Source organism: Canis lupus, chromosome 5, assembly GCF_011100685.1.
Source record: "Canis lupus familiaris isolate Mischka breed German Shepherd chromosome 5, alternate assembly UU_Cfam_GSD_1.0, whole genome shotgun sequence".
NCBI classification, from domain to species: domain Eukaryota; kingdom Metazoa; phylum Chordata; class Mammalia; order Carnivora; family Canidae; genus Canis; species Canis lupus.
In genome coordinates this window covers 19059931-19075000 of record NC_049226.1, presented here as the reverse complement: position 1 = coordinate 19075000, position 15070 = coordinate 19059931, and the positions used below count along the sequence as shown (strand labels likewise).

The 15070-nt window shown below is 39.5% G+C and overlaps 1 protein-coding gene and 1 pseudogene across 1 annotated transcript in view; one reads left to right on the top strand and one right to left on the bottom strand.

Moving 5' to 3' along the window:
• Positions 1–14746, top strand: part of NNMT (nicotinamide N-methyltransferase) — an 18633-nt gene extending 3887 nt beyond the window's left edge. The window contains exon 3 of the mRNA XM_038536113.1: positions 14272–14746. Within this exon, the coding sequence (XP_038392041.1) occupies positions 14272–14704 (433 nt within the window). The 3' untranslated portion in view covers positions 14705–14746. The remainder of the gene's footprint in view (positions 1–14271) is intronic.
• Positions 11197–11904, bottom strand: LOC119871808 (annotated as a pseudogene).
• Positions 14747–15070: the final 324 nt, after the last annotated feature.

The following is a 15070-nucleotide window of genomic DNA, read 5'->3' as shown; positions in this document are numbered from 1 at the left end:
ATTCTGGCAATTTTAGTGTATACACACACACACGCACATAATATATTTAATTTAATATATTTAATTGAAGTATAATTAAAATACAGCATTATATTAGTTTCAGGCATGTAATATAATGATTCAACAATTCTATACATTACTGAGTGCTCATCATAAGTGTGCTCTCAATCCCCTTTACCTGTTTCCCTCATCCCCCCCCTCCCACTTTCCCTCTGGCAACCACCAATCTGTTCTTTGTATTTAAGAGTCTTTTATTTGTCTCCTTTTTCTTTGTTTGTTTTGTTTCTTAAATTCTACATATGAGTGAAATCATATGGTATTTGTTTTCTTTGTCTGACTTATTTCACTTAGCATTATAACTTCTAGTTCCACCTATGTTGTTGCAAATGGAAAGATTACATTTTTTATGGCTGAGTAATAGTCCTCATAGTCCACATAATATATATGTGTGTGTATATATATATATATATATATATATACACACACACATACACACACACATATACCACATCTTCATTATCTGTTCATCCATGGATGGACACTTAGATTGCCTCTCTATTTTGCTATTATAAATAATGGCACAATAAACATAGGGATGTATGTATCTTTTCAAATTAATGCTTTGTTTTCTCTGGGTAAATATCCAGTAGTGGAATGACTGGATCATATGATAATTCAATTTCAATATTTTGAAGTACCTCCATACTGTTTTCCACAGTGGATGTACCAACAGTGCATGAGGGTTCTTTCTTTCTATATCCTCACCAACACTTGTTATTTCTTGTCTTTTTATTTCAGCCATTCTGACAGGTATGAAGTGATATTTTATTGTGGTTTTGATTTGCATTTCCCTAATGATTAGTGATGTGGAACATGTGTTCATATGTCTACTGGTCATTTGCATATATTCTTTGGAAAAATATCTGTTTAGGTCCTCTACCCATTTTAATTAGATTGTTTCTTCGGTGTTGGGTTGTATAAGCTCTTTATACATTTTGGTTATTAATCCCTTATCAGATATGTCATTTGCAAATAACTTCTTCCATTCAGTCAGCTGCCTTATTGTCTTGTTGATGTTTCTTTCATTGTATAAAAGTTATTTTACTGACACTATATTTTGATATAAATTTTAGAATAAACTGGGGTGCCTGAGTGGCTCAGTCACTTAAGTGGTTAAATGTCTGCCTTGGGCTCAGGTCACGATCCCAGGGTACTGGGGTCGAGTCCCCTGCTCAGTGGGCAGTCTGCTTCTCCCTCTCCATCTGCCCCTCACCCATTCATGTGCACAGGCCCGCACATGCATGTGCTCTCTCTCTTACGAAATAAATAAAAGCTTTAAATTTTAGAATAAACTTGTCAATTTCTTTCAAAAAAGACTGCTGAGACTTTGTTAGTGATCTCTGAATTTACAAATTAGTATAAGAGAATGGACATATGGAATCTGCAGTCAGCATGATTTCTATTTATTTAGAAATTCTTCAGTTTCTCTCAGTAATGTTTTGTAGTTCTCATATTTTGTATTTATTTTGTTAAATTTTCCTTATGTTTCATTTTTAAATTATTGTTAATTGCTTTTTTAATTTCAAATTTTAATAATTTGTTAGTATATAGATATACAATTGATTTTTATATACTTACCTTGTGTCTTGTAACCTTGCTGACTTCACTAATTAAGTTTAGTAGTGCTTTTTGTAGGTCCCATAGGTTTTCCTATGTACACTCTTATCTGCAAATAAAAATAGTTTTACTTCTTCTATTCAAACTATATGCCTTTTATTTATTTTTCTGGCCTTATTACACTGGCTAGAACCTCCAAAACAATGTTGAATTGAAAAGATGAGAGTGGACATACGTGCCTTTTTCTATATCACAGGAAAAAATGTTCAATGATTCATTGTTAAGTATAATATTAGCTATAGATTTTTCACAGATAGTCATACTAATTTTTTATCATACTTTTTTTTCATACTATTTTTTATATTTGTAGTTTCTTGGGAGTTTTAAATCAAATGTTGAATTTTGTTGATATTTTGGAAATTAATCAAGATGGTCATATGATTTTTCTCCTTTATTCTGAAAATGTGAATTGTATTGGAAGATTTTTGAATGTTTAAATCTAATGGCACACACCCATTGTTCATGAAGCAGTATCCTTTTTATGTATGAGTGGTTATGATTTGTTAATATTTTGTTAGGGATTTTTCATCTATGTATATGAGGGATACTGAGCTATAATTTTATTTTCTTATCATATGCTTAGCAGATTTTAGTATCAGCATGATGCTATAGTAATGTAACAAGTCAAGATATGTTTCTTCTTCCTTTATTTTCTGAAAGTGTTTGTGTGTTAATAGTATTATTCCTTCCTTAAATGATTAATAGAATTCACGAGTGAAGATACCTATATCTGAAGGTTTTTTTCATGGGTATGAAGTTTTAAAAATTCAGAATAATATCTTTTATTGGTCATGTAGCTTTTCCATTTTTTCTTTGTTTTGATAAGCAGTATTTTTCAAGGAATTTATCCTATTCATCTTGGTTGTCAATTTTATTGTCATAGTTTTTAAAAAAAATATATCTATTATTTGGCACACCTGGGTGGCTCAGTGGTTGAGTGCCTGCCTTCAGCCCAGGGCATGATCCTGGAGTCCCGGGATCGAGTCCCACATCAGGCTCCCTGTATGGAGCCTGCTTCTTTCTCTGCCTATGTCTCTCTCTCTCTTCCTCTCTCTCTCCCTCTCTCTCTCCCTCTCTCCCTTTCTCCCTCTGTCTCTCATGAATAAATAAATAAAATCTTAACCCCCCCACCCCAAACCGACATATCTTTATTACTCTTTTAGTGATCTTCCTTCTTTGATTCTTGATATTGGTAATTTGCCTTTTAAAAAAATATCTTGATCATCTTGCTAGAGATTTACCAATTTTATTAATCTTTTTGAAGAACTAACTTTTTGTTTTGTTGATTTTTTCTATTGTCATTTCCAATAGTGTTGATTTCTGCTCTTACTTTTCTTATTTTCTCTCTTCCATTTACTTTAGTTTTTATATGCTCTTCTTTTTCCTGCTTCTGAAGTTAGAAGCTTAGATAATTATTTCACACATTTCTTTCTTCTAACTTAGCCATTTAAGGCTATAAATTTCCTTCAGAAATGTTTTAGTTGCATCTCATGATTTTTGATATGTCATATTTTTACTATTATCCACTTCAGCATATTTTCTTATTTTAAAAAATTATTTATTTATTGTTTGAGGAAGAGAGAGAGAAAGAGAGAGAGAGCGAGCAAGCTAGAGGCAAGGAGGTGCAGAGGAAAAGGGAGAGAGAGAATCTTAGGTAGACTCTTCGCTGAGTGTGGAGTCTAGTGTGGGACTTGATCCCACAACCCTGAGATCATGACCTCAGCTTAAATCAAGAGTCTGATGCTCAATTGACTGAGCTACTCAGGTGTCTTACTTCAGCATATTTTCTAATTTTCTTTGTGGTTTCTTCTTTGACCTGAATTATTTAGCATTGTGTTCCTTAATTTCCAAAAATTTCAGGATTTTCTAGATATTGTTATTGGTTTCTTTTTTAAATTTTTTTTTTTTTTAATTTATGATAGCCACACAGAGAGAGAGAGGCGCAGAGACACAGGCAGAGGTAGAAGCAGGCTCCATGCACCGGGATCCCAATGTGGGACTCGATCCCATGTCTCCAGGATCGTGCCCTGGGCCAAAGGCAACCGCTAAACCGCTGCGCCACCCAGGGATTCCCTTGGTATTGGTTTCTATTTAAATTTTATTGTAGTCAGAGACGGATTTTATGGTCAGCATATAGCTTATTTTGATTATGCTTTCTACACTGAAAAGAATGTATATCATCCTGTTGTAGGTATAGTTTCTATAAATATCAATTATGTCAGGTAGATTGATAGTATTTTTCAAATTTTCTACATGATTTTTTGCTTATCAATTACTGATAGAAGGTACGAAAATCTCAAACTATGATTATGGATTTATCTCTTGTTCTCCATTATTCTGTCAACATTTGCTTCATACATTTTGAAAAGCTTTGTTACTACCTGCATATCTTTTTAGGATTATTTTGTCTTCTTGATTTATTGACCATTTCATCATTAAGAAGTGTTTCCCTTTACTGCCAGTAATACACTTTGTCTTGAAGTCTACTTTGATATTAATATGGCCACATCAACCTTCTTTTTTTCTGTATTTTTTCTTTACTTAAATTCAATTTGCCAACATACAATATAATGCTGCTCATCAGTGCTCATCACATCATGTGCCCTCCTTAATGCCTGCCAGCCTTCTTATGCTTGGTGTTTGCATGTATGCTTGGTAGATAGCTTCAAAGATGGCTCCCAATAATCTTCACTTCAAATATTCATCTCTTGTTTAATAGCCTTTCCTTTGCTGGCCATTGGATTTAGAGACTAGATTCTTTTTTTTTAAAAAGATATTATTTATTTATTCATAAGAAATGCAGAGAAAGAGAGAGAAAGGCAGAGGGAGAAGCAGGCTCCATGCAGGGAGCCTGATGTCGGACTCGATCCCCCCACCCAGGGATCCCTAGCGACTAGATTCTAACAAGTACAATGCAGCAGAGTACTGAGCATCAATTCTGAGATTAGCTTACAAAAAGATTATGGCTTCCCTATTAGATATTCCCTCTTACTCACTTGTCTGGAGTGAGCTTGGAAGCAAATTACCTCCCAGCTGAATCTTCAGGTGAGACTGAAGACATGGCCAACACTCTACCTCATGAAGGACCTTGCACCAGAGATACTCAAATAATCTGTGCCCAGATATCCGACCCAAAGAAACTGTGAGATAAATGTTTGTCATTTTAAATTGCTAAGTTTAATTTATAACGTAGCAATAGATAACTAGTAGACAAGGTATATCTTTTTCACCTCTTTTTTTCAACCTATGTGTACTTTTATACTTAAGATGTTTTTCTTGCAAGTAGTACATAGTAGCTCTTGATTTCCAATCCAATGTGATGATTTCTGCTTTTTAACTGGATTCTTTAGTTCACTTACATTTAATGTAATTACTGATAATGTATGATTAAGCCTAATCAATCATCTTGGTATCTATTTTCTACTTGTCTCATATATTTTGTTGTTCATTTGTGCCTTTGTTCCTGCTTCTCCTGGGTGTAATAATGTTTGGTATTCCATTTGTATAAATATAAAGATTTTTAGTATTCCTTTTATCTTCTCTGTTGACTCTTATCTTTTCTATTGGTCTCTTTTGTGTTTTGGGTGAGTATATATATATATGTGCATGTATGTGTAATTTTTCTAGAAATTTGAGTATGTATTTTTAAAAAGACTTTATTCATTCATGAGAGACACACATAGAGAGAAAGGGAGAGACACAGGCAGAGGGAGAAGCAGGCTCCATGTAGGGAGCCTGACGTGGGACTCAATCCCCGGACTCCAGGATCACACCCTGGGCCAAAGGCAGGCACTAAACCACTGAGCCACCCAGGGATCCCTGAGTATGTATTTTTAACATATCTATTACCTCATGAACAATGTAGGATTTTACAATGGTATAATTCTTTTAAACCACTCTAGCCCCTTATGCATCTGTCATATATTATACTTTATATATACTATAACATAATACATTATTATTATATTTGCTTTAAAAAGTCGGTAGTGCTTTTATTTTTATTGCTTTATTTTTTATTGTGGTTAAAAAACACATACCATAAAATTTAGCATCAGAATTATTTTTAAGTATGTAGTTCAGTAGTTTTAAGTATATTCACATCAGTCGGTAGTATTTTATTTATTTATTTTTTTAAAGATTTATTTATTTATTCATGAGAGACTCAGAGAGAGGCAGAGACATAGGCAGAGAGAGAAGCAAGCTCCATGCAGGGAACCCAAGGTAGGACTCTATCCCTGGACTCCAGGATCATGCCCTGGGCTAAAGGGAGATGCTCAACCGCTGAGCCACCCAGGCATCCCAGTCAGTACTATTTTAAACAAAATATATAAAACCTTTTATATTTATCCACATATCTGTCCTATCTCGTATTCTTCATTCCTTTCTGCAGATCTAGACTTCTATCTGACATCACTTCCCTTCACCTGAAGAACTTCTTTTTTTTTTTTTTTTTTGAAGAACTTCTTTTAGTATTTTTTTTTTTCTTTTAGTATTTCTTAAAATTCAGGTCTGCTGGAGACAAATTCTCTTGGTTTACCAATGCCAGGCAAGAATCAGTAATTTTTTCTTTCTCATAATATGAGGAACTTAACAATTTTTGACACCCAAAGTCCTTCTGGCATCTCTGTTGCCAGTGTTTCTTGTTAAAATTGGAGATTTTAATTCCAAATATTGTAACTTAAAGCATCATTCTCATATTTTCTTTCAAGATAAGTTTGGATATTTGCTTTCTGTTTGTAATCATATTTGCAATTATGTGAACATTTTAATTTTATGTTCATTTTAGATGATTTTTCAAGTTGTTAAGTTTTTAATTCTGATTAATTTTTGGTCCATTGAATAGGCCTTCAAATGTTTCAAGAAGAACACATAAGTGACATTTTCTAAGCCCATGTATATTGGGAATGTGTTTTTGTTGCCTTTACACGTGAACAACATCGTAAAATTGTTTAATATTGCCTAAATACTTCTCCATTTTCCCCCCCGGCATTTAGTAAGAAGTTGAGAGGCTACTTTCATATGCCATTGTAACCTATAAACCTTTACTTAGAATTTTACGCTCGCTATAACCTTCATACTGAAAATAATGTTCTTCAAAATAAATGTAATTTCAAACCTCTTTTTTATCTATTGACTATGTGATTCTACAGAATGAAACTGGTATTAACTAGGGGGGAAAAAACCCTGTAACTGTGAGGATTTGGGCAATAATATTTATTATTAAATAAATAAGGAGTTTCCCAGGATTAATAAAATTTCTGGGAAAGTTTATAAAAGAGTTTTCAGTCAGCCAGACAAAATACCTTTCTGAGGTCCAAATCATATGTCAAGAAGGCTTTTAGAACTTTCTTCTCAATTTCCCTACCTATCACAAGCTTTTCCATCTCATTCAAAAACGAGCCCTTAAAATCTAGCAGGATACTAAAAGCATTGCTTATCTCAAGCCAGAATCGTCAGCTTGTAACACTTGGCTCCTGAGAACCTGTCCCTTCCCAATAGCTGTTAGAGTAAGGAACTGTATTTTTGGCAGTAAAATTCTACATTTTCACTCTTATCCTTGTGCTAGATCCTGTGGCTTCAACTATTTTGAGAATGATAGCGATCCCATTCAACTTATGTCTTTCTTGCATCTTCAAGTACCTCTATCAGCCCATAACCTATTTCCTCTGAGATTATTTCTTCTTTATCTGAAGCTATTTCTTGTGCTGACTGCTGCCAAAGACAATTTGAGCCATCTCCTGTTTCTCTGCCTTTGGAGTGTGACTCATACATTTAGATACCACTCATTTTTAAAACTATCCAAGAAGTTGTAAGACATTGGTACCAAATTCTGGCTTGACATTATTTATTTATCAAGTGAGAGAGTCAAATGCTAAGATATAAATTATTATACCATGAGCCAAGGGAAATGAGCTTTTACCTTAAGAAATCCTAGGAACAGCACTGATGTACCTCTGGCAGCACATGGCCTGCCTTGCGGTCCTCAGACCAAGCAGCTTCCATATCACCTGGGAGCCTGTTAGAGAATGTAGGCTCTTGCCCCCCCCCCACTCCCCACCTACACAACCACATATTTGAATGAGATTTGCAGGGGATTGTATGCATTTTACAGTTTGAGAAATACTGGTGTCTAGAACAGAGCTTCCCAACAGATACACCACGACATGCTAGCGAGTGGGAATGAGTTACATGGATGCTCTGCAAATTCTCCTCAGCCCCCAGAGCAGCCAGGAGGGGTTTGGAGATGCTGGAGCTCCTCCTGGATGCCTCTACGGAGAGCAGCTCCTCCACTTGCCACCTCCTGCCTGACATAAGGAGGCTTAAGCACCTGTAGAGGTGAAGTAAATGTTCTCCATACAAAGATTCTCATGTCTATTTTTTAAAATGTTTTATATATATATATATATATATCCTTTATATTGTTGCCCAATATAGACACACTTGTGCCACATTTGTCCCATGAAGCTATTGAACTTCCCCTAATCGGAAGCATCTCTGTATTTTCCTGTCTTGTAAAAGATTGATATTCCTTCTGACATCAGGATCTTGATGGTCTTGGTGATTGTTTCAATGATGCCTGGGAAAAGTTTCTGCCTTTTAAAAGCATGACTTTCTCATAGATGTTCTCCTTGCACTATCCCTTGGGGAAAATGCATAGGGTGGGCTGAGGAAACTTCACCTGGCCATTTCCTTCAAATTGTAACCATTTCTACTGGTGTGTCTAAAAGTGCCCCAAATAGAGCTATGATCCTCCCCAATTTGCTCCATTTCTGGTATTCTCATCTCCCTGGGGGTTGCCATCATATAATTACTTGAACAAGCCAGAAGCCTAGAAGCCTACCTTCTTCCTCTCTGTCATAGTCCATGACCAGCACCAAGTTCTATCCATTTTACTTCTGAGTTTCTCTCAAACCAGTATATGTCTTCAGTATTTTCTATCCAGGATATTTTCCTGGTCCAAGCCACTATCCTCTTCTTCCTAACTGGCTTTCCATCTCCATTCTTGTCCCAAAGTGATAGCTTCAAAATGTAGATCCGATTGCACCACTCCCTTCCTTAGCACCCCTTCATAACTTCCCATGGCTTTTAGGATAAAAAGCAAAATTCTTAACATGGTCCCCAAAACCCTGTCTAATCTGGCACCTGCTGATCCCTATTGCCTCATTTTCTACCATGCTCTGCTTTGTTCCCGAGATACAGCCTCATTTGGCCTTCTCTCCATCTTTCATCCTACCACATGGCCTTTCCACCTGCTATTTCCCCTTACTGGAATATCCTTCTCCCCTCCCTACTCTCCATGGCCTAGTGAACTCTTGTTTATTTTCTCTCTGCCTACCTGACTCCATTTTGGAGCTTTCCTTGATACTGGACTTCCAAGCTGCCAACATTCTTTTGTTAGTGCTATGTCCCTCTCCTTCCAAGAGTTTATAGCAATATTAATTTATCATTTTTGTGGACGATCATTGGATTAATTCTTTCTCCCCTCCGCCCCAGCCTGTAATCACCATGGGGAGAGGATCTGTTTCTCATTTGTTCTATCTTGGGTCCTCATTGCTCAACACTCTTCCTGCCACATCACAGAGGTTCAAAAAATTATAAAATAAATAACTGCATGCATTTTGCTTCCTAGCCTGTCCCTCCTGAAATGTCTGTCTTTTACCTGATTTGGCTGTGGCCAAAGGTTTACTAATTATTATTCCTGGCTTGTACAGTTCTTACATTGAAATCTAAGCTTATGTAGCTTTCTGTATCCTTTATACATTTTGCCAGTTCTCCCTCAGGAGGGCCTGCTGGAACCTCTGGGGATGGGGCTTTAGGGGGTGAGTGTCATTGAAAGATCTCATTCAGGGACTTCTGGTCCACTGCTGCCCTGCAGAAGGGGGGCGGGGGGAGCCTCTTCTGAACCTTGGGGTATTGTCTTGGGGTGTGGGAGTACGCTCTCACCAAGTGCTCTTCCCAGGAGCCCTACTCTATATCCCTTCTCCCCTTACCTCCTCACCTCCCTCAGGCTTCTGTGGATTGCATATTTACAGAGGAAATAGCTGCCCTTTTTTACATACTGATGTGTTGGAAAGAGTAGATCTTCAGAACTAGAGAAACAGTCATATTGCTATTAGCTTCCCGTAGAACCGCCTAACACTTTTCTGGTGTATGTTTATGCCCTACTCCTTGAGCTGACCATGTAGCTGAACAGTAATTGCCTGTGTCTCCGGGCCAGTCCATTTCCCTGCAGGCAGGGGGCATGGTGCAGGTGCTGAGAAGCTCTGATGTGGCATCTTTGCACAGCTACTTGGGCTACTGAGTTCCCCAGCATTTGCTGTGCACCCAAGGATCAGCAGGTCTCTATCGCAGTGGGTGTTTCCAGCCAATTTCCTTCTCAAATTGGCACATTCTTTGTGAGCTTTCTAGATTTCACAGTGTGTCTCCCTATTTGGGAACAATTTCCATCATCAACTGACTGGCAAGGACTAGTTCTGTGGTAAGGCATGTCTTTCAAACAGTTTAACACACAATAGGGCACAGAGGTCCAACCTGCTTCTGACGTCATTACTTAAATACACATGCCCACGGTGTTCCCAAAATAGAGGATCATCTTGAAATGTGTTAAAAAAAAAAAAAAAAAAAAAAAAAAAAAACCATGTTATCACTCCTTCAGCTTTTTGTCTACACTTCTCAGTTATCCATATGTGCAGATAGGTCATTTGAATTTTTCTATTCTGTATTAATTTACTTACTCAAATCTGTGTTTCACAGACTTCCATAATGTTCCATTGTTATTTTTTTATTCTTAAAATATTCTGTCAAATCATCCTTGTTCCAGGAGGCTGAATGGTAGCTTTGTAACTGACTTCCCTGTTTTTAGAATGACTAACCTTCCCTGTTTGCCCAGGACCAAGAGGGGTTTCCAGGACCTGAGATTTTCAGTGGGAAAACTGGGGAAGTCCAGACCAATCAGGACAAATTGGTCACCCTACTACCATTTTACCCTAGATAGAGAAAAATAGTAAACCCAACCAAAGGTAATTATCATTCCTTGTCTATACTGGTCTACTGGCTGGTAGGAATTCCCTGAAGCCAATACCTTGCTAAGCTACTTTTCTTTCTCTCCTTTGTACAACAGCTTCCCCAAAATAAAATTACCATCACATATGATTCGCCCATCTGAAGCGTGCAGTTTGATAGTTCCTAGTATACTCATGTAGTTGTGCAATCTTCACTCCAGTTTTGGAACATTTTCATCACTACCCAAACAAACCCTGTACCCATTGGTAGTCATTCCCATTTTCTAGATCCTGTCACTGCTGGCAACCACTGATCTGCTTCTGGTCTCCAAAGCTTCGCTTTTTCTGGACATTTCATGTAAATGGAACCATATGATATGTGGCCTTTTGTTTCTGGTTTCTCTCACTTAGCATCATGTTTTCAAGGTTCTTCCATGTTGTAGCATGAATCAGCACTTCATTCCCTTTTTTTTTTTTTTTTTTCTTTTCTGAGATCGACTTTATTTTTGTTTTTTCCATTTGAAAGCAGTCATTGATTAACTGACCAGATTACAAAAATAATCATGGTAGATACCTTAGTTCATCCTTTTCATAAGCCTATTGATCTGGTCTTCCCTGTCGCCAGCATCTCCACCTTCTACAAAATGAGTGGTCTTTTTCTTCATTCCACCACGTGGAGAAGATCATTTGAAGGGCCATAAAAAGTTATTCGCTTCTTTGAAACGCTTTCCAATGGTATAGATCTCATGACTCAGATCCTCCATGCAGATGATGCCATATTTACCAAGAGATCGGGGGATGAATGTGTGACCGGTCAGGGCAATTCGCTTCTTGTTGATCTTGCCATAACCACGCTTGTAGATCAATTCATTCGCTGACTTCAGGTTTGGGACCCCCCCCCCCCCCCATGCTATATATGGTTCCACAATCCTTAGCATGTTACCTGGAGCCTGTTGAGCTTAACAAAGGTTCCATTGAAGATCTGGCGAAGGCAAAGAAGCTGCAACACCTTTCAAACCTTTGGGCTCACACCACTGATACCTCTGATCCTGATGACAAATGCCAATTTGGGTTCTGCAGGCACATAGAAGTTGCCACCTTTTCTCGCCATCCTCGCCGTTCGAATCTCAGTCCTGTACATCTGCCTGTATTCCTTGTGGGAAGGCTGAGCTTTTTCAAAGATAAGCTTCCTCCTTGCCTTTCGAAGCATCTTTTGTGCAAACTTTTTTTTTTAATTTATTTTTTATTGGTGTTCAATTTACTAACATACAGAATAACACCCAGTGCCCGTCACCCATTCACTCCCACCCCCCGCCCTCCTCCCCTTCTACCACCCCTAGTTCGTTTCCCAGAGTTAGCAGTCTTTACGTTCTGTCTCCCTTTCTGATATTTCCCACACATTTCTTCTCCCTTCCCTTATATTCCCTTTCACTATTATTTATATTCCCCAAATGAATGAGAACATATAATGTTCATTCCCTTTTATGACTGAATATGATTCCATTGCCCAGGTATACCATCCTTTATTTATCTCTTCATAGGTTGATGGACATTTGGGTGGTCACCATCTTTTGGCAATTCTGAATAATTACTCATGTACAAGTTTTTTTTAAAACAGATTTTATTTATTTATTTGGCAGAAAGAGAACATAAGCAGGATGAGCTGCAGGCAGAGGGAGAGGGAAAAGCAGACTCCTCACTGAGCAAGGAGCCTGACTCAGGGCTTGATCCCAGGACCCCAAGATCATTACCTGAGCTGAAGGCAGATGCTTAACCCACTGAGCCACAGCTCATATATAAGTATTTGTGTGGATATATGCTTTCATTTCTCTTGGAATTCCTGAGTCATCTGGTAACTCTATGTTTAACCTTTTGAGGAACTTCCAGACTGTTTTCCAAAGTAGCTGGACCATTTTACATTCTTACCAGCAGTGTATGGAGGTTCCCATTTCTCCGCATCCTTGCCAACACTTGTGACTGTCTTTTTTATTATAGCCGTCCAAGTGGATGTGAAGTGGTTATCTCATGGTTTGATTTGCATTTCTCTGATGACCAAAAATTTTGAGGTTTTTTTTTTATGTGCTTATTGCTAAAATTCTTTTTAAAAAAAAAAAAAGATTTTATTTATTTATTCATGAGAGACCCAGAGAAAGAGAGAGGCAGAGATACAGGCAGAGGGAGAAGCAGGCTCCATGCAGGGAGCCCGACGTGGGACTCGATCCCTGGACTCCAGGATCGCACCCTGGACTAAACTGCTGAGCCACCCAGGGATCCCCCTTAAGTGAAAAATTATACCGTAAAGGATATTTATAAATAGCTGATTATGTGCACTGGGCTCAAGATTTTAACTAAATACTTAAATAGGATGTTCACAACTAATTGCTGTCATCTCAAATCATTCTATGTGGAGGTAAATCTCCAAGTTTTATTTAAACCATTGACTTTTCCTTATGACCAGAAGTGGTCCCAGGGCAAGTCCCTCTCTCATCTGCTCTGATGTTGGGCCAGCCTCTGCTCTCTCCATCAAGCCTTGCTGCCCAAGAGGCTGCCTTCTTCTGGAGCCAATGGACAGTGTAAGCCTGGATTTGCACCGCTGGTGCTCTGTTGGTAGACTTCCTCAAAGCATTGGATATCCAGTCATCACTCCTATCATTGGGCTCTGTGGCCTTCTGGGCACTTTACATACTCAGTCTTGCTTTTTTCTTACCTCTCTGATTTTCTGCTATTGTTGCTCCTTTTTTCTTTCTCCAGTTTCTCCTGTGCACTCTATCTGCTCATTTAAGTTCGCTCACCTGTCAGCTTGTTCCTTCATGCCTCCCTACCACGTTCCAAGGCACTCTATTCCACCTCCGGCCCTCGCCTTCTGTGCCTCTTCCACGCACTGGTTTTCTTCCAGGGAACCCCACTGATTTTGCAGAACAGGTTAGTCTTCTGAGCAAGACTACCAGGAACATGACCCCCTTGAGAAAACACACTCTCCATCTGGAATGTGTTTCTGGATTCAAGAATGGCAACTAGTGGTTCCCTTCTTTCTAGAGGGGCCCTGGCCGCGGTTCTGTTGTGGTTTATCCACTGCTTCTGTAAAATGTCTACAGATGACCCCACTCCCATCCCTGATCAGCAGCTATACAAGAATACTATTTCCACATTTTAAAGTCATCATTGCCTAATATGTATCAGTCAAATGGCTGCTATGTTACAGTTCGGAAGAGGAGACAAGTATCATAATTAATAAACAAGTAGCAGCAGCAGCAGCAGTAATACTAGTAATAATAATAAATGAGCCAGGCACTATTCCAAACAGTGGAGGAAGAACCATTTCGGTCCATGGGAGAAGCGGGGTTTGGTACTCTCATTATCATTTTCACGTTGTCACTCACTTCGTGAAGGGATTTAGCCCCACACACGGTAACATGGTCACATCTGTATGCCAAAGTGGTCCTTCATTTCTTCTTTCTCCGTGTTTACCATAGGGGTGTCCCCAAGGACATAACATTTGGGACAGCACTGCCATTTTCAGCCCTGACCAGAGAGATCCTGGTTCTCACGAGCGTAGGGCGGCAAGTGGTATTTGTCGGTTTGTGTCTTTCAGAGTCAAGGGGCTGGAGAAGGAGGAGAAGTTGAGGCGCGTGGTCAAGCAGGTCCTGAAGTGCGACGTGACTCAGAGCCGGCCTCTGGGTGCCATGTCCCTGCCCCCGGCCGACTGTCTGCTCAGCACCCTGTGCCTGGACGCCGCCTGCCCAGACCTCCCCGCCTACTGCGCGGCCCTCAGGAACCTCGGCAGCCTGCTAAAGCCGGGGGGCTTCCTGGTGGTGGTGGACGCCCTGAAGAGCAGCTACTATATGATCGGGGAGCAGAGGTTCTCCAGCCTCTGCCTGGGCCGGGAGGCAGTAGAGGCTGCGGTGAGAGAGGCCGGCTACTCAGTGGAGCGGTTTGAGGTGATCTGCCAGGGTTATTCCTCCACCATGTCCGACAACGAAGGGCTTTTCTCCCTGGTGGGGAGGAAGCTGAGCAAATCTGTATGACGCTTTATGGTTGCCATTAAAGCAATTCCTCTGCCCGGCTAACTTTGGTCCTTGGTTCTAACTGCCACGGTCATTGTGCTGAGTCCACTGGCCGGGCCCAACGGCTCATCGAGGCCAGGGTGGGCGCGGTCAGGCGGAGGAGGACACTTGGGTGACCCCTCCCCGGGGCTTCCTATGGGTGCCGGTGCTGGGAGGACACAAATTGGGCAAATGGCACATCCAGTCTTCACTGCCCATGACTGGAAAAGAAGACCTCGCTCCTCTTAAGCTTCCCGGTGATGGGGGCTCACACACACGCCCACAGAGCAGTGTCTGCAGTGATTAGCTCTCTTTCCTGGGGGGCCCGCTGCCTCCTTCTCTCTTGGG